Source organism: Eutrema salsugineum, unplaced genomic scaffold (assembly GCF_000478725.1).
Source record: "Eutrema salsugineum unplaced genomic scaffold, Eutsalg1_0 scaffold_9, whole genome shotgun sequence".
Taxonomy (NCBI): domain Eukaryota; kingdom Viridiplantae; phylum Streptophyta; class Magnoliopsida; order Brassicales; family Brassicaceae; genus Eutrema; species Eutrema salsugineum.
The window spans coordinates 11,453,640-11,473,644 of record NW_006256342.1 but is presented as its reverse complement, the minus strand read 5'-3'; the positions used below and the strand labels follow the sequence as shown (position 1 = coordinate 11,473,644).

Below are 20,005 nucleotides of genomic sequence, written 5' to 3'. Positions count from 1 at the left end.
CAAAGTCGGTTTATCAAAACTTTTGTTCATGTCAAATTGCATAACTAGACCGGGTAGATGAAGGTCAATTTTTCCTTCAGGAACATTGATTATGGCTCCGGCTGTAGATAGGAATGGTCGTTTAAGAATAAGTGGATCCTTAGATTCTCTTTCTAGTTCTAAAACTACGAAATCGGTGGGGATGGAACATTTTTCGATTTCGACAGAAATATCTATTAAGATACCTACGGGTTGTCTAACGGAAAGATCAGATAATACTAAGGAAATTTTAGTTGGCTGGAAAGTGTGTTGTCCTAAACGTTTTGCTACAGAAAGAGGCATCATGTTTATGCTTGATCCTAAATCACAGAGAGCACGCTCAAAAGCTATATCGTTGATGGTGCATGAAAGTACGAAGCTTCCAGGATCATTTTTTTTTCAGGGATTCGGCTTTGCAGGATAGAACTACATTCATGGGTTATCATCATAACGCCTTCTTCAAGAGTTAAAAAATTTGTTAGAATACCCTTCATGTATTTTCTTAAAGCAGGAATCATAGCACAAGCTTCTACGAAAGGTAATCTCACATTTAATGGATCGATGAGCTCTTTCAGCTTAGCTTTTTCTTTTTCCATCTTAGGGGCTCTTAAGGCTCTAGGATATGGTGGTTTAGGTTTGTAGACACGAGTTCGTGGAAGTGGAATCGGATCTTCTCCGTGGATTTCCCGGGATGTATCTTCTCTTACTTCTTCTCCATCCTTCTCTCCTACCACTTCTTTTTCAAGATCTTCAATCGTGATTCTTTCTCTTTCTTTCTCCTTTTCCTTACCATTTTCCTCATCTTCGGGATCTTTAGGAAATTCAGGCTCTTTGTAAGCTAATCCACTTCTAAGTGTGATAGCTTTCACATGATCAGAGGGATCTGCTTCGCTTGAGCCTTCGAAAGATTTTTCACTTGGCTCTTCCTCGGAATTTTCTATGTTTCTAGAATTAGTTTTGATCATTAGGCTAAAGAGGGTGGAAAATTTTTCATTGAAATCTTCTTGCATTGTTTTTAGTTCAGATCTAAGATCACTAATTTCTTGAGACCTAGATTTTTCAAGCTCTAAAATTTTTTGTTTAGATTTTCAGCTTCAAAAGAGGGAAAAGTAGAATATGGAACAGGATTAGATTGAATAACCAAGATTAGTTCGGAAGATGGTTTCCCGCGGTCAGGTTGAACACAACCGCAGTGAAACAGGTCTTGGCCGCGGTCAGCATCATCACGACCGTGGTGAAAGCTTTTTTGGCATCATCCCAAGTATCTAAAAGATCTTCATCTTCTTTTTGTTTAAAAGTTCTTATCTTGTTCCTTAAGAGATTTGAACGATTTCTAGTGTAAAAACGATTTAGGAAAGCAGTTCTACACGCTGCCCACGTTTTTAGTGAAGCAGGTTGCAAAGATTTTAGCCACTTGCTGGCATTGTCTCTCAAAGAGAAAGCTGGTTGGATCCTCAAATTTTGGGGGTTATCAGACGGTAAGAAGTTCTTCATCGCTTATCATACTTCTGACGGTCTGCATTTATCCAAAATTGCTCATTTGTTCCAAATTGCATATCTTTTGCCCAAGTTTCCTGAAAAGTCTTTTGAAACTCTAAAACATTTAAAACACTTTAAAAATCATTGAAAACAAAGTTAAAACACATGCATATGACATAATTATGATCCATAAAAGTGGTCAAAATACGGTGTTATCAAGATCCAGAAAACAGATAAGGATTAATCGCCCGGAGGCTAATTGGAAATGCTTTGACATCGATTAGAGTAAAACCGGAGAAGTCTAAATTGCCCATTATGAGTCTAGAGTCTATAGTTTGGGTCGAACACCCTTGAGATATTCTTTTAACAATTCATTTGCATTTTATTTTATTTCCCGTAAATATTAGATTAGGTTTAGTTTAGGATCCATAATCAAAACCCCAAACCCCCATGAGTTTATGACTTTGCATACTCTCTCAGTTTGGTGTTTATTGCAGATTAGACCTCTTCCCTGTGGATCGACACCCTAAGTCCTACAACGTACATTTGTGCACTTGCAGACACTAGGGTTTTATAAATTTAAAACTTCAGGACCAATGGGCTTGTAAAAAACGACAACCCTAGGCCCACCATGTCAGTCACATACCAAAAGCCTTGTGGGAGCCGTCCGAAAGCTGCTTACCGAGCTGAGGAACCAAGGAACGAACCAAGGAATGGAAGCAGCAGCCTGCCCCAAGACCGTACATACGTACCAAGGTACTTGCAACTGGATGGGGTTTTAATGAGGTTAAGGACCACACCATCCTTATGACCGTGGTTCAGTCTGTGCTTGGTTTGTGGGTCGGAAGTTCAAGAGTCATGTTCAACCGAGTATGCGATTCAAAGGCAGCCGAATAAGTTTTTAACTCTTTTTATTTCTTCTTTGACTTTATTTATTTCTTTGGTCATTTTCTAAGCATGGCCGATGGTCTGCCTTTGCTTCTATATAAACTTTTTGTATTTAGAATTTTCGGACACATCTTTCATCAATAATATTTCGACTTTTTCTCATTTGTTCTCTTAGAACTTTATCGATTTTTTGGTGGTTAGCCATTAGATCATTTTAGTTATCAAGTTCAGTCCATAGAACTTGACGCAGCCTTCACTTGCAAAGAATTGGGGTATCATAGTAGTATTTGGGGCTTAGAGAATTTTGGAAAACACTATTTCTCACGCCTTAACATCCTTATACCGTGATCTCTCTTTTCCTTTGTTTTCACCCCCTTGTTTTGCTATTTTCTTTGCGATTGAGCCCAAGTATATTCGGAATTTGTCTCACGCCTTAGCATCTTTCCCATTGGAACGATCGGAGTCAAAGATTTATCAACCTCAACCGGATCAAGTGTGTGACATTCTTGGGAAGATAGTATCAAGTGGTATCAGAGCCACACGCTTGAAATCTCGGTAGTATCTAACCTTATAAGTCTTTTTAAATTCTGCCTTTTCTTATATATATATATATACAGAATCTTGTTGAATTAAAATCTTTTTTGTCTATCTGATCTCTTTGTAATCTCAAATTGCTTGATAATCTGTGCAGTTTAGAACAGATTGATAGAATCATTAAAATACAAATTTTTTGAATAACAATGGATTTTGATTAGATTATAAAAATCATCAAACCAATGGATTTTTATAATCTGTAAACGAAATAAACAGTAAAATCTATTAAAAATGTAAATATACATAAACTAATAACCATAGAATCTTAAACTCTAAAAAACATAAGATGTGTTAAAGATAACACATACATAATTAATAAAAATTAAAGCGATATGTCTCTAAGAATGTCCATATATGATTTAAATTTTTAATTTTATTGGTCCACATTAATATTTAAAATTAAAACAATTTTCAAATTTTAAAATTATGTTGTTAACAAAAAAAATATATATATTTATAGAAAAAAAAATTGAAGATATATGCCTCTAAAGACATTCTCAAAATATTTAAAAGATCAATTTTATTAGTCCATATCAATAAATAAAATTAAAAAAAAAATCTAAATAATAAAATTATATTGTTAATATAAAAAATATATATAAAAAAAAATATTTAAAATTATTCTATTATTAATAACAGTTAAAGCTATATTATTTTCAAAGTATCCACATCACCATTTAAAATTTTAATTTTATTCGTATATATTAAAAATTTAAATTATAAAAAGTTTTTTTCTAATTCTAATATCATGGTTAAGAAAATAAATTAAAAAATAAGTTTAACCTCTAGAAATAACAAAAAACTCAACATGATATTAAAATCTCCATTATCACTGTTTAATTTACAAATTTAATTTATTATCTATCAAAAAATATATGCTACTTATACAAGTTTAAGATACTTGATTTTAAGAATTTTCATGTAAAATTTTAAATAACTAATAATTATGATTTATATTCATCTAAATTTTTTCACATATGCAAAACATAATTCCAAATAATCTCATGTAATATATTATGGGAAAATGATCAAAAGAATACATTTTGTATATTCGACTTGGAATTGCAATAGATTAATGTAAAAGATCTTAATTTTGAGTTGCTTAATTTGTATTTCATTGTTATAAATTTGTATGTATTAAATTGTATCGGTTTTGTCTACTTAATTATAATTAGAAAAAACTGAGAATGAATATGATGAAACTGAATATAATCATACAGAAAATATTTAAATAAATAAATATGATAAAAACAGATATAACAAGAATAAAAATGAACATGAAGAAAAAAATGAAATATTAATTTTTATTAATTTTTATTGTTTTTAAAGAACACATATATAATTGGAATAAAAGTGAAAATGATAAAAACAATTATCTTCTTGATTTAAAAAATTTAATGTATAACATATTGTCATCATGTCAATACTATGTTTAAAAAGTAACATTTGATTAATTTATAAAAAAAATTAGTTGGTTTGGTTATATTAATTTATAATTTTTTGACCAAATAATACGTTTTTAAAATATGATATATTGTATATAGATTTAAGAAAAAAAACCGTTAAAACCTCACTATTTACATAAAAATTATTAGATTAACACCATAATATTATTAATATATTATTAAAATACTAACATATACAATTTATATCTTAATAAATATAATTGATTGCATATAATTTTTATCAACCAAATACCCACGCATAGCATGGATGCAAAATCTAATACATGACTAAAAGATAAAGTTAAAACAGACCTCTTGGGAGAGATGTTAACCATCTCAAAGTTTAAACAGTCACCCTCATTGTTCCTTTCTCAATAGGGAGGGTGGCCTTAGATTCATAAAAATCTTGTTCTTATTCTTGATTTTAAAAAATCTTCTTGTTCTTCTTTATAAAATAAAATAACTATAATACACAATGGAGAGTGAAGATGGAGGTTGTCTTCTTGATGTTTAGTTACATTCATATTTTTATTTATTCCCCCTTCTTTCAATTTTTCCGATGATTTGCACTCACCATCTTTTACATATTTCTATGTTCTCCAGACCCATCTGCTCAATATTTCATATGCTTGTTCTCTGAGTGTTTTTTTTGGTCAACTGTTCTTTGAGTGTCTTTCCCCATGCCTTCATCACAAATAGATCGTTTACCGGAACAGTTGATGCAAATGATGGCATGAATTTTACAACCTAACTTTTATATATTAAGATAGAAATTTGAATGGGTCTGCCAAAGCATTAGCATATCAGAAGACTCGGCCAATACACTAACCGATCCAATTGTAGTCTTTCACCCTCCACTTGTTCTACAGTTTAATAGTAGGTTTGACTAACAAATGAATTCAATTTTGTTTTTGGGTATCAAAATTTCAGAAGAACTATTTTAGTTTTTAGAAAATTAATTTATGATTGTGTTTGTGATCTTATGCATGTAGAAACAATTATATGTTTATCGAATTTAAATTAATGATAAGTTGATTTTGAACTTAAAGAGCCTGCTTATTAAATTTTCTGAAAATTTTCATTTGAATTTTGCAGGATAAATACGAAATTTTAGTTTTTAGCTACATAATTTTTAGGAGGGATCTATCTATTTCCAACACAGATCGTACATAAGCTTTTTTTTTTTGCAGTGGTTTTGTTTCCTGAGAATTCTCTTGCTTAGAGTTAGCATTGACAGGAAGTGCTTCTAAAGTTTCATCAATAATGATCTCAGCCTTTTTTTTTTTTTTTTAATCTTTTTCTTCGACTTTTCTTTGAAACCGGTTCAACATTATCAGCATCTTCATCCTTCTTCTCAACTATAGCCTCATCATCTATCTCCATCTCCTGCAATCAAACCCAGGTGTTACAAAATTATAATTTTAACCAATATGGATAAGCTCGAGACATCAAAAACCAAAAACATCTACGATCAACCTATTTACACTATCTACAACCTAGAAAATATGGAGCCATGTCATAAGATTCATTACGGAGACATAAGACCACGTAATTAAACTCTTTGGCACCTAATGAGTAAATATCCTGGCAGGGATACCGGGTACTTTGGTCAGTCCACAACCTGCAAGCTTTAGTGAGTTCATGCAGCGATCAATCAACAAATTTTGTGACTTTAGATCACGATGAAGAACCCTGTGAAAGTGGCAATACGTAATTCCACGGAGAATCTTGTAAATAAATGTCTGCAAATAGTGGATGAACAGCTCTGATCAGTCTGTATTGAGTACTAAAACGCATAGAGAGGACATTACATAACTTAGATTTCAACAATATTCAGCGAAACTAAACAAATATATACGTCAAAATTAATAGAAGGAAGTTCATGGCATCATGACCAACCAAACAGCATAAAATTACAGTATTTTTAGGAGTTACTGGTTTGTTTATTTAAGAAGTGCGTTCACATGAAAAATGCATTAAGCACATAATTAAAACAATGCGTAAAGTTTCTTAACACTCACTTTGATCATATGTCGATCCTTTGAGAAATCAGGAGATGAGTTTTTGTGTTTTTTGAGATCCAAGTCCAAATACTCAATAACCAAATTAAATACAAACATTTCTCGCTGGGCACTACATCCTGCGACCTGTGTACAAAAGAATCAACCCAAATTGTTCACCAGATTCATGCTGCAGTAGTTCAACAGAAGTGTTCACTTGAAAATGTTGTTGTGCTGCATTTCTTTCTAGAGGGAGATTTCTCTACTTGTTGTGCTAGGTAGACCTCCATTCTTCTGCTCCAGCCGGATCTTCTTCAAAGCTATTGTCTCATTGGTCAATTTATCTTTTGCCTTATAAAAAAGTGAACCAACCGAGCTATGATTTTTTGGTTGCAGAAATCACCTTCCATTTTGTCGAGAATGTGGAAACTCTTTTGCTGGGCAGAAAGACGGAGGGATTGAGAAGCCATGATTAGATTCCGAGAATGGAGTAGTGGGGTTAGCCATTAATATTAATATTATTCAATTGGAAGAATTGAGTGAAGAATTAAGATGAGAACGTGGAAGATGGTGGTTTTTTTTAAGGGTATGAGTTGGAATTAGATCGATTAACATGCGAAGAAGAACAGAAGGAAGAAGCCGACTTTGGATATTCTTAGATCATATCTTAGACCATTAATATCGCAGAGACTTGGGCTGTCTCTTAGCCCCAAAAAATTATTAAAATAAATAAAAGCAGCTCAAAACTTGTAGAAACGTCTCTTATTTATGTTTTATTAATATCGCCCATTGTGATTGGGTCGGAACATTTGGGGAGAAAAAAATATTTTCTCTGCTCTAATTTTTTTTCCATCAACAAAATTCCCCGAAAAACTTTGGTCTCTCCGTCGAAGGCGATTTGGAAGGCGATGTCGACGTTTCAGTTTTTCCAGCGGGTTCTCTTCGACAGCTGTGGTTTCTCCAGCGGCTTCTGGCGTCTTACCGACGGTCTATCCAGGTAATCGGTGTTAACTTAATCTCAATCTTTATCCTCGATCTGTTGTTTCTCTGAGAGTCGTGAGTTAGAATTGTGTTTAGAGATAATGAAATGATCGATGGGGCTTTTGATTTGTTGGTTTGGGTTCGGTTTTAATCGATTTTTCCGGTGGTATATGAGTAGGAAATCGATTGTAAGTGATTTAGGGTTTTGGAAAATTTGGGGGTTTAGGGTTGATTTTTTTGCGAGTTACTTTGTTCCTATGTTTTCTAATCGAGCCTGGTCTGGTTTGGTTTTGCGAGATACTTTGGTCTGGTTTTGAGTTTAGCAGGCGACGAATGTGATTGAAAGCTGAAGAAGCAGAGACAAATAAGGGAAACTTTAAGAGATGGCGTTTAAGCCTTTCGGGAAAGATGTTGGGCCGTCGATGAGCTCCAAGCCATCACCGTTTACAACCTTTGGCACTTCTGCTCCTACACATCCCACCACCACCAGGTGTGCTTTTCAATTCTGTTGATTTATGTAATATCTATGCCATGATCCTACTTTCATTTCACTTTTAAAGGTTTTTGATTGATTTCACGCTATGGATCTATTATGCTCTACAATTTTTCCTGGTTGTGTCTAGGATCGCGCCTAAGTATCTTGAATTTTCTATGCGTTTGTGCTCTGTATGACTTTGGCAGCTCTAAGCTTCGGGTTTTTAAATCTCAGTTGCTTATTTGTGAATGTAATTTAGCTGTGGCTTTCTTTACCTTCCTTAAGAGTAGCTGCACTTTGATATTGGTTCTCTCAGGTCTTTTCTCTAATTTCTAAATAAGAAAAAAACTTGTCTATTTTTTGTTTTGGTGAAAGTTCTGCTTGAATCTTCTGAGGGTTGCACAAATTTTGATATGAAGAATTTATCGAAATACTTCAATGCTATGTTTTTTTTTCAGGAGACAGGACCTGCTAATGGAATACCATGGGGTGCGGAAGCTTTTCCACGTCCAAGCCTCTCTGTGAGACCTTACCACTTTCCTGAAGTTCAGAGGAAAAACTCTACGTGTGATATGTTCTAAAGAGTGTCATATTCGACAGCTTGGCAGCAGTGTTAATCACACAACTCAATGCTTCAGTCTTCTACAATAGAAAATATAGCAGTAGGAATCTGTGGCTGAGATTTCGAGGGTTGCGGAGCTTCACCAGACTAGATAAGTTTCTTGACTTCATTCTCTGGTTTAAGTTATACAGGCTTTAATTTTGGCATCCTCTAAGTCTTATTGTTGTTTGTATGCAGGTTTTTGGGGTATACAAGTTACAAGGCGAGACAAGTAGAACCCGTGAGTAATCAGAGGACGTGTTTGACTCATGATGTGGTAAGTTTAAACTTTCCTTCAAGTTTAAAGTATAATGAGTAATAAGTAATAAATGCGTATTACTGTATAGATAATTAATGGTAATAAATTGGATAGTTAGATAGGTATGAATGCGTTGTTAGGTTCAGGTCATGTCATGGTTAGATAGGTGATCAATGCTTTGTTAGGTTACGGTCATCTGTTTCTTTGTTGTTGTATTAAAAGACTTGGTGGTTAGGTAGTTGTTAACTCATTAATCTCTAGTATCTCTTGCTTTGATGAAGTAATAAAAGCCGATGACTGAAAGAAATAAAAGCAGATGTAGCTTCATCTTTTGAATCTCATCCGTTCAGCCCTTTTACTCCTTTCTTCCATTCATCCTTCTCTGTTTATGTTGTTCATTCATTCCTCTCTTTCCTATACTTGTGTTTTTCACTCCTTTCTTTCAGTCCTCCTCTGATTCAGTCCTCTCTATCTCTTCCTTCTTTGATATGTCTTCGCCTTATCAGTCCTCTCACCCCACCAATTTTGTTGACTTATTGAACAGTCAACAAGAAACATCCCTCTCTGAATCCTTTCCCTATCTCGACCAAGTCCCTGTTTTCAGTACTCAGGACTCACAACCTTCTAACCTCAAGGAAACGCCTGCAGAGCGACGAGAAAGAAAGACGTGGAGCCCAGCAGAGGACGTCTTGCTCATTTCGGCTTGCCTAAACACAAGCAAGGACTCTGTGGTTGGCAACGAGCAAAGGCCGGGAGCTTTTTGGCAGAGGATTTTGTCGTACTATGCAGCAAGTCCAAAGCCGGCTGGAAGTGAAGCACGTGAGGCAGGAGAGTGTAAGCAGCGGTGGCATAAGATAAATGACCTTGTATGCAAATTCTGCGGAGCTTATGAGGCAGCATCAAGAGAGAAAGCTAGTGGGATGAATGAGAACTACATCATAAAGATGGCTCACCAAATATTTTTCAGTGATCAGAAGAAGAAGTTTAACATAGAGCATACTTGGAAGGAGTTGCGGAATGACCAGAAATGGCCTGAGCTTTCTTCAGGGAAAGCAGATGCAACCTCGAAAAAGAGAAGGGCTGAGGAGGGATCACAGTCCCCAAGTTGATCTGCTCAAAGTTTAATCCCTAGAGCTACTCTGCAAGAGCACAGATGTGCAGTTGTAGTATGTAGGGGTCGAACCACAGAGACAAGAGATTCGCTCAATAAACCAATTAGACTCGAATTACGCTAAGCAGAATAATGCAAATTAAAATAACAAAGCAGTAGAAAACGTTTAGAAAACTCGAATGGATGGAAATTAGGCTTATGGCGTTTCTCAGGAAATCAAAGAATGCAGATCAATCGATAAATTAGGGTTCAGGGTTAAGCACGGTTCTTGAACTCAAATCACAAAATTATAATTAACCAACTTCCGTTGCGAGAATTATCTAAGTCTAAATCTTAGAATTCCAAATTCCTTTGCAAATCCTAAATACATAACCCAGCTTTAATGCTCAAGTTCGATATGTTCACAAAGTATCTAAACAAATTCCTTTGCGAATAGCTACTTTGCTCACCTTAGGTTCTTTCCAATTATTCAATTACACTTCCGTGTCAATCAATTAACCTAAGATCTAAGTTCTAGGTGGCCAGTCCAGAATTAGCTTTAACAACAACCTATGGTGAAGAACTAAATAGATTATGAACCCTAACTAATTAATCAATCTAACATCCAATGAAATCCTTTATGAGAACCCTAAACCTAACAAGCAAACTACTCAGACATGAAGATTGAAGCAATAAACATGTTTGAATAGATTGCAAAAAGCAGTAAACAAATTAATAAACAGGGGTTCGAAATCTTCTCTCTCCAGAACAGAGTTTCAAACTTGTCTCCCCAAAAGCTCTCAAAGAAAATCTAAGGTGTTCGTAAAAAGGGAATAAAAATCCTATATATATCTCTAAAACACGTTTTGGGCCTTCTTGGAATTATTTGGGAACTTCTGGGCCCAACTCCTTCAAACAGGAAACAAAATCGTCTTTTTCCTTATTTCTTTGAGAAGTGTCGAGCGTCACTCTCCATGGTGTCGAGCGACACTAAAGCACAAAATCCATCCTTGACGAATTTGATCCTGATTTAAGCTTCAAAGTGCTCCAAAATCTCCAGTTAAGCTCCAAACGTACCTATGACCTGTAAAGACTCCAAAAAACTCGAAAAACACTAGAAAGACTCGATAAATAAGACCTATACCATGGTCCAAAACCATAAAAACCATGATCTATCAACTCCCCCAGACTTAGCATTTGCTTGCCCTCAAGCAAACAGAACACCAAATAAGAGAAAGAGGTTTGAAAACACAGAGACTCAACCTTTCACTGGAACATCGCTTTTGACCAATCACCCTGCAACTCAACTACTGCTTCATCCATCCAAATCGAACCACCATGTATTTCTCCGCAGACATTCACAGCTTCCCAGATTAAATCCAAAATTCCACAACATTGTCCATAAACCCTCATCTGATCTCACTGATGATTCAGATGCCAAGAACCTTCTAGACTCTTTCCCGTACTATACTTTGACAAATCAGCCATACACACTTTGGTACTTTTCTCTCCCCCAGACTTATTCTTTTCGCACTCTCAACATTTTTTTTATGGCATATACACGATAAGGTTAAAGCTACGAGTACTGATGGTGTTTGCCATCAAGTCCCCGAGTTGTCCCCTTACCTTGTATCAAAGGTTTTCAGCGAATAGTGAGGTCATAGGAAACTTTCCTACCCCTCGCTTCCTTCCTTTGTGTGATCATTCCAACTTAGAAGTGAAATGATGGGATCCTTGGAAATTTTCCTACCCCTTCACTCCTAAGCGAAAATCATCTCAATCTTTTCGCCTTTTTCTTTCTTTCTTCACTTTTTTTTTATAGCTCGTCATAGGGAGAGAAACACCAACATTAGATTTCACACAGGCTTTCATTTGTCAAGTATGAACGAGGAATCAAGCTCTATGAACATCAGTCACATCAATGAGGTAAAAGAAAGAGTTCAGAAATTAGCTCAGGTTAGTAGATTCTGTTGGAAACATGGACGCTTCTAGTCAACTGGTCAGCCTTTGGATTTTTCATTAGTCAGATCTAGACTGAATATGTAGCAGTGGTCACTTAGATGAAAGTTCAGCACAATAATTCCAAGAAAAGCATCATAATCTCCAACAGGTTTTGACTCGAAAACGTTTTGACACGACTGACTCTAAGAAAAACAAAACACAATGTCAGCAACTACCTCCCCCAGACTTGAACAACACTGTCCTCAGTGTTATCAAGTCCGAAGTTGGTGATACAAAAGAAAGGAAACAGAGAAACGCAGGAAAAACGGAGAACTTACCTGGCTGCAACGATGGTGTCGCTAATGATTGTGTCGTGTGGCACTCGTTCTCCTCGTACCGAATTGCAGCAGATCCATCCGAATTTCTGGTTTGACCCCGGCTTCCTGATTTCCTAAATTTTTTCTTTTTGGACTAGTGTCGATCGACACTGATGGTGGTGTCGCTCGACACCAACCACTTCGTATCTGCTACACCTAAAACACCAAAACGAAAAATGAAAGTTAGCTGAAACAAAAGGACTTATATACAGACTTACCAGTGGATTGCCTTCCACCAAGCGCTTGTTTTAAGTCATTAGCTTGACTATGGATAGACTATGCATCTGGTGGATCAGACAGTGACAAAGAGTGCCTCTGTGAAAGTCGTCTCATCCATGGTGGTGTGTAAGCGTTGTGTGCATGAGGTCGTCCAAGGAATGCAGGAATAGCACCAGGGTGAGATCCGTGTTTGGGTGGCCTTGACCTATTCCCTACAATATCATCAATCGAAAAATCAAGTTCTCTTTGCTTTGGTGTAGATGAATGGAGTAAGATGTTTTGAGCTTCCTGATCAACAACAGTCACTGGTTCTGTAGACGTTTTCGTCAACTCAGGTTGATCTCTCACCTTCTCAGCATCAAACACGTTCTGATCTCCAACTATCACTTCAGGTATTGCACTGACTTGGAATGTCTGACCATCTATGGTTGGATCCTTCAGCTTCTCCATCTTGAAAGTCATGATGATATCTTTCGGGTGGAGATCAAGGTTACCATGCTTGACACAATTACTGCTCTAGCTGTAGCTAAAAAAGATCTTCCCAGAATAAGAGGATCTTTGGGTTCCTCTCCATATTCCAGAACCACGAAATCTGTAGGAATTATGCAATCACCAACTTTAATCGGAACATCCTCCAAGACACCTTTTGGGATTCTTTTAGATCGATCTGCTAGGATCAAAGAGATCTTAGTTGGCTTAAAGTCAGTCATCCCAAGTCTAACAGCTACAGAGTATGGCATTAGGTTAACACTTGAACCAAGATCACACAGCGATCTCTTGAACCTCTCTGAGTAGATAGAGCAGTCCAAAACAAAGCTTCATGGGTCTGAGAGCTTCTCTGGAGTCTTATTCTAAATCACAGCACTGACCTGTTCAGAGATCATCATCACTCCTTCCTCATGACTCAGATTATTAGTCACCATCTTCTTCACATAGTGTCTGAGAGTAGGAGCAATCTTCACAGCATCAACCAAAGGAATCTCAATCGAAAGTTTCTCCATCAAAGCTTTGCATCTGGCATCATCTATCTCCTGCTTGGACGTCCTAGGACTCCTTGGGTAAGGAACCTTAGGTTTGTAAACCTTTTCCTCGGCAGATTTCAGACTTTGAGCAATATCAGCTTCGCTCTGCAATTGGTGACGCGCAACACTGGTTGTGGTGTCGCTCGACACCGGCTCTGCAACTTCGAAATTTTCTTCAGATTCGTCCAACTCCACGATTTCATCCTCAGAAACACCCTTTTTCAGCACAGGTCAACTTTTTACCACTTCTTAACGAGATGGCACTGCAGTAATGCCTAGGATTGGTATCAGTCTTCCCAGGAAGGAATCCTTCTTGCCTTTTTACAGACTCTGCAGTCTGAGCAACCTGAGTATCAAGCTTCTTGACATGAGTGTTCAGAACTTCAATTTTTCCATTCAGATCCAGATACATAGCATCAATCTTCCCATTGAAATCCGCAGTCATCTTCTGCTGACCTTCCAAGATCTGTTCCAACATAGACTTCACCTCATTATCTAGAGTTTTAGGAGGAGGAGGAGAACCATAATTCCTTGAAAAACTATTGTTGGAGTAGGATGTCTGGTACTGATCAGGTCTAGAGTTGTAACCAAAAGAGTTCTGATTACCTGTGAAGGTACTCCTCTGATTATTTCCACTGTAATTCATGTTTCCTTGCTGAGTACCAAATCTCTGACCTTGAAATCCAGCTCCATTGATGAAGTTAACATCCTCTTCCTCAAGTTCGAAACTCTCAACATCTGCAGGAAATATGACGGACTTCTTACCCACAAGAAGGCTATGCACAGAGTCTAGCTTAGCCTTCACCTCAGCAATCTGCGATCCATCCATGTTCCCAGCCTGCTTCCTTCGCTGATAGTCTTCATTCTTGGTACTATTGCTAGATGCCAAGTTCTCAATAAGCACAACAGCGTCTTCAGGGTATCTGGTGTTGAAGTTCCCATTGCTTTCAGCATCAAGAGCCATCTGATATCTCCAATCAACACCTCTGAAGAAAATACCCAGCAGCTGAACATCACTGAAACCATGATGTGGACAATCTCGCTGGTACGACTTGAATCTCACCCAAGCAGCTTTGAATGCTTCAGTTGGTCCTTGAGAAAACGTTGAGATTTTGAGTCTCAGTTCCTCAGACCTGACATCATCATAGAAATTGTGCAGGAAAGCATTTCTGGTATCCTCCCAAATAGTTAGTGATCCTGGCTCCAACTGCTTCAGCCAGTTAGCTGCTTCTCCAGCAAGAGAATAAGAAAACAGCTTGCAGAAAAGGTAATCATTGGACACTCCATTGTATTTGATGCTGGTGACCAAGTCCTCGAACCTCTCAATGTGATCCATAGGGTGCTCATGAGAGTGACCATGAAAGGGATGCTGATCCACAAGGGTGTAGTACACATGCTTCAGCTCAAAGTCATTCCTCTGAAACACAGAAGCGCGAATCGCGGATCGATTTGCATAGAACTGCTCAGGCCTGTTGTAATCTCCAAGCGTTCTTCCACGACCAGCTGCCGGTGCAGGTTCCCTCACGTTCTGTTCTTCTGGAGCATTCCTCTGATTTGGAATGATCACAGCATTACCATGCGGTGCAGGTGGTGGGTACTGGCTAACAACATTCACCGGTAAAGGTGCTGGTGGAATGATGTTACCATCTCCATCAAGTCTTTGGCCTCTCTCATTGCACACATGACCATCTTGGTCTCTCCAGATACCAGCATCATCACGCACAAGTCCGTTTGCATTCTCCATCTCTGCCGGTTGCTGAGACAAAGAGAAAGAACAATGTAAGTAACAAAGTAAAAATAAAATTCAGAAAAACGATGGGTGTCACGCGACACCAGTGCTGATGTCGCTCGACACTAAGAAAAACTTAGTCGAAACTCAAGAACTAAAGTCTAATGGCGAAAATCAAGTCCCCGGCAACGGCGCCAAAACTTGATCTGCTCAAAGTTTAATCCCTAGAGCTACTCTGCAAGAGCACAAATGTGCAGTTGTAGTATGTAGGAGTCGAACCACAGAGACAAGAGATTCGCTCAATAAACCAATTAGACTCGAATTACGCTAAGCAGAATAATGCAAATTAAAATAACAAAGCAGTAGAAAACGTTTAGAAAACTCGAATGGATGGAAATTAGGCTTATGGCGTTTCTCAGGAAATCAAAGAATGCAGATCAATCGATAAATTAGGGTTCAGGGTTAAGCACGGTTCTTGAACTCAAATCACAAAATTATAATTAACCAACTTCCGTTGCGAGAATTATCTAAGTCTAAATCTTAGAATTCCAAATTCCTTTGCAAATCCTAAATACATAACCCAACTTTAATGCTCAAGTTCGATATGTTCACAAAGTATCTAAACAAATTCCTTTGCGAATAGCTACTTTGCTCACCTTAGGTTCTTTCCAATTATTCAATTACACTTCCGTGTCAATCAATTAACCTAAGATCTAAGTTCTAGGTGGCCAGTCCAGAATTAGCTTTAAGAACAACCTATGGTGAAGAACTAAATAGATTATGAATCCTAACTAATAAATCAATCTAACATCCAATGAAATCCTTTATGAGAACCCTAAACCTAAAAAGCAAACTATTCAGACATGAAGATTGAAGCAATAAACATGTTTGAATAGATTGCAAAAAACAGTAAACAGATTAATAAACAGGGGTTCGAAATCTTCTCTCTCCGGAACAGAGTTTCAGACTTGTCTCCCCAAAAGCTCTCAAAGAAAATCTAAGATGTTCGTAAAAAGGGAATAAAAATCCTATATATCTCTCTAAAACACGTTTTGGGCCTTCTTGGAATTATTTGGGAACTTCTAGGCCCAACTCCTTCTTCAAATAGGAAACAAAATCGCCTTTTCCTTATTTCTTTGACAAGTGTCGAGCGTCACTCTCCATGGTGTCGAGCAACACTAAAGCACAAAATTCATCCTTGACGAATTTGATCCTGATTTAAGCTCCAAAGTGCTCCAAAATCTCCAGTTAAGCTCCAAACGTACCTATGACCTGTAAAGACTCTAAAAGACTCGAAAAACACTAGAAAGACTATAAATAAGACCTATACCATGGTCTAAAACCATAAAAACGATGATATATCACAAGTGCGAGATCAGAGGAACTCAAGAGTGGCAAGGATGGTCAGCCAAGCAGCCGGCCAGTTGGTGTGAAGGCTACAAAGCTAACGGCAAAAAGAATAAGGAAAAGGATATAGCTCTCTGTCTCAGTTTCAAAGCATGTGGACAATTAAGAAAGAGGACAACGCAGTGCAAGAGCGAGTATCAAAAGCTCATCTTCTAGAGAGTCTCATTTTAAAAAACGAAACGTTATCTGAGTTTGAAGAAGCTCTCAAGCAGAAGCTGATAACATGTATGTTGTCTACTTAGTTGTGGAGTTAGTGTTTTAGTGTCTTAACTTGTGTTTTAGTGTCTTAACTAGTGTTTTATGTTAACTGTCAGTTTCAGCTATAACTACTTTAGCACTCTTTTGTTATAGAAAAATTGCTATGTAATTTGTTTTTCTAATGATCGGCTATTAGTGTTTTTGTCTATGTAATTTAAACTTTTTATGTTCTATCCAATCTATTCCACTCTTTATGTTCTAAACTCGCATGTTTCTAATGATCATCAGAAATGGTACTTTGTTTTGCTAATGATCATCTTGTGTGTATTGTAATTACCATTGTCTGATGGTGTCTTTCTTTTGCAGGATTCGAAGTATAGGCACGTCGGCACAAGGACTGGTGTTGTAGAGTAAACAACTTGCTTCTTGTCACATGTATTGGTCTTTGTATGTTTCTATTTCAATTGTATAGACTGGTCTTGTATGTTTGTGTTTTAATTTTACATGTCACGGGTATGGACTGGTCTTGTATGTTTGTGTTTTCAATTGTATGTTTACAACTGTACATGTCACGGGTATGTACTTGTTTTGTATGTTTCTGTTTTCAATTATACATGTCGGGTATTGCTTCTTCTTCTATATGATCAACTTGATCGCTCACCATCTCTTTACAGTTTATTTCTCCTCACAAACACCATCATCATAATCTCCCTTTCTCCTTCTCATTTAAGTCACGAATTCCTCAAAACAAAAAAAATCTCATGGCTTCTTCATCTAACAATCATTTGGATGGATCAATCGATGACTCTTTTCAACAACATTTTCATAATGCTTTCAATCAAACTTTTCGAAAAAATGTCAATGATGTTGGAGATAATTAAGAGGCCAAAAAACCAAGAAAGAAACGGGCTTACATCGAAAGAGATCGCGAAGATGGTCACAATCGTTTATGAAACTATTATTTCAGTGAAGCTCCCACATATCCCGCTAATTTATTCTGGCGCCGTTTTAGGATGAACCAATATTTGTTCTTGCATATTGTGGAAAGACTTTCCAATGAAGCTCCATACTTTAGACAGAAGAAAGATGCTCTCGAAAGGCCTGGTCTCTCTGCACTTCAAAAGTGTACAACAGCCATTCGTCTCTTGGCTTATGGCACTGCAGCGGATACGGTTGACGAATACCTCCGACTTGGTGAAACTACATTTTGTAAATGTTTAGAACATTTTGTTGAAGCCATAGTTAATTTGTTTGGTGGTGAGTACTTGAGAAGACCAACACCAGAAGATCTGGAACGCTTATTTTATATTGGATAGCAACGCAGATTTCCCGGTATGATAGGAAGCATCGACTGTATGCATTGGGAGTGGAAGAATTGTCCTACCGCTTGGAAATGACAATTTTATCATGGTTCAGGAAAACCAACTATTGTTTTAGAGGCGGTAGCTTCGTACGATCTCTGGATATGGCACGTGTTTTTTGGACCTCCGGGTACCTTAAACGATATCAATGTTCTTGATCGTTCCCCGGTTTCAAGGTAAAGCACCAGCAGTCAACTTTACTGTCAATGGAAGGGAGTATAATTTGGCATACTATTTGACAGATGGTATTTATCCAAAATGAGCAACTTTTATCCAATCTATTCCACTTCCACAAGGGCGAAAGGCGCGTTTATTTGCGGAGCGTCAAGAAGGTGCCCGTAAAGATGTAGAGCGAGTGTTTGGAGTCTTGCAATCTTGCTTTGCCATTGTCAAAAATCCGACACTTTTTTGGGATAAATAGAAAATAGGAAAGATTATGAAAGCTAGTGTCATCCTCCACAATATGATTGTAGAAGACGAAAGAGATGTATACAATCTAATTGATACTATTGCAGAATTTGAACTAGGAGAAGGAACCGGAAATTGAACTGTGGATCTCTCGTATTCCACAGACATGGCTTCAAATATTGCTGATATGCTGACTGCTCGGAAAAAAAATTCATGATAAACAAACACATCAGTAATTGAAATCAGATTTGGTCGAACATATATGGCAAAGATTTGGACATTATTATGATAACAACTAAGGATTTATAGCAATTTTTATGTTTTATATGTATTAATGCATTGTTTTATGTTTTATTTGTATTAATGCATTGTATTAAGTATGTTTAAATCAAATAATTATGTTTTTAAAAAAACTTTTATTATAATAATTTGTTTTTAAAAGAAACCCAGTCGGGTTTCTAGCAATAATCAGCCAAAAAATACAGTCTCTATAGAGTTTCTAAACAATGTCTCTAAACCAAAAAAAAAAAAATGGCTTAAGAGACCCATATGGTTCTCTGGGATAAAATGTTCTTAACTTTGCGTGCGAAGAAGATCAGAAGTAAGAAGACGACTTTCAGTATTCTTAGATCTTATCTTAACTTTTTGTGTTGGATTTAAATATAGATTGTTGAAGCCCAATCTGAATTGAAATCTTCATTTTGTGGTTGGTTTATCCATAGCTATTTGGGCTGGGCTTTTTTTCTTTTTGGTTTATTACGTTTACATTTCTGAGCAGACAAATTCTTACTCCTATTGGATAATGAATATAGTATAGATGTGAGATTTTTCATTTACAGATATTTTAGATGGCATGACATGTTCTCTTGAGTTTTTTTAAAAAGCTGACGTGGACACTCTCTGAATCCTCAAATAGCTACTTTTATTAGAAGAGATTTTAACCAATGGAATCCCAAAGGCTGTCTAGACTCGAAGAATAGTCTCATGAGGCCTTGCATTTGGGTGCGCATTCAGAAATGTTCGCAAAATTATTTTTAAAACGTAAAAATTTAATAAGCTATTATAAGGGTAAAAACAGATCGGATATCGATGAATTTATATATTGCTTAGTTATTATTTTATTTCTTAATCCAATTTTGTAAGTACTATCGAAATGTTCTTAGATATACAACCAAATTCCTAATAAGAGCGTTTTCTAAATCAACCATATTTCCTCACTTATTAGCAAAGAACTGGATCAGGATTTGTCCGTGTCGCGGCTGCTCCACTCCGCCGCGGTCTCATGAACTTCACAGAGGAACCTAGCTTCTTCAGCAAAGCTGGAGGAACCCTTCGCGGAAAACACTTCGAATTGTTGATTTAGCGCCAAAATACAGCTTGTCATATTAGACATTTGGTCCCTAGAGGCCACATAGTTCAATAACTAATTTTGATTTTAGTTTTGTTAACAGAGTTGACTTTCAAAAATTCGTCAACCTATTAATACGATAATAATGTTTTATATTTGGATTAT

General features: G+C 36.7%; 2 protein-coding genes and 1 non-coding gene across 3 annotated transcripts; all 3 read left to right on the top strand.

Moving 5' to 3' along the window:
- The first annotated feature begins 7,676 nt into the window (after nt 1-7,676).
- LOC112086711 lies at nt 7,677-8,723 on the top strand. The gene is made up of 3 exons (XM_024156068.1): nt 7,677-7,895; nt 8,339-8,401; nt 8,481-8,723. The coding sequence occupies exons 1-3, from the start codon at nt 7,789-7,791 to the stop codon at nt 8,638-8,640; spliced, it is 330 nt and encodes a 109-aa protein (XP_024011836.1). The 5' UTR covers nt 7,677-7,788; the 3' UTR covers nt 8,641-8,723.
- Nucleotides 8,724-9,228: 505 nt separating this feature from the next.
- LOC112086100 (glutathione S-transferase T3-like) lies at nt 9,229-9,849 on the top strand. Its single transcript, XM_024154860.1, has one exon. It carries the CDS (start codon nt 9,229-9,231, stop codon nt 9,847-9,849), a length of 621 nt encoding a protein of 206 aa, XP_024010628.1.
- A 4,559-nt stretch (nt 9,850-14,408) lies between these two features.
- On the top strand, nt 14,409-14,515 carry LOC112087171. Its single transcript, XR_002899936.1, has one exon. It is a non-coding gene; the product is annotated as a small nucleolar RNA R71 (small nucleolar RNA).
- The last annotated feature ends 5,490 nt before the right edge of the window (nt 14,516-20,005 follow it).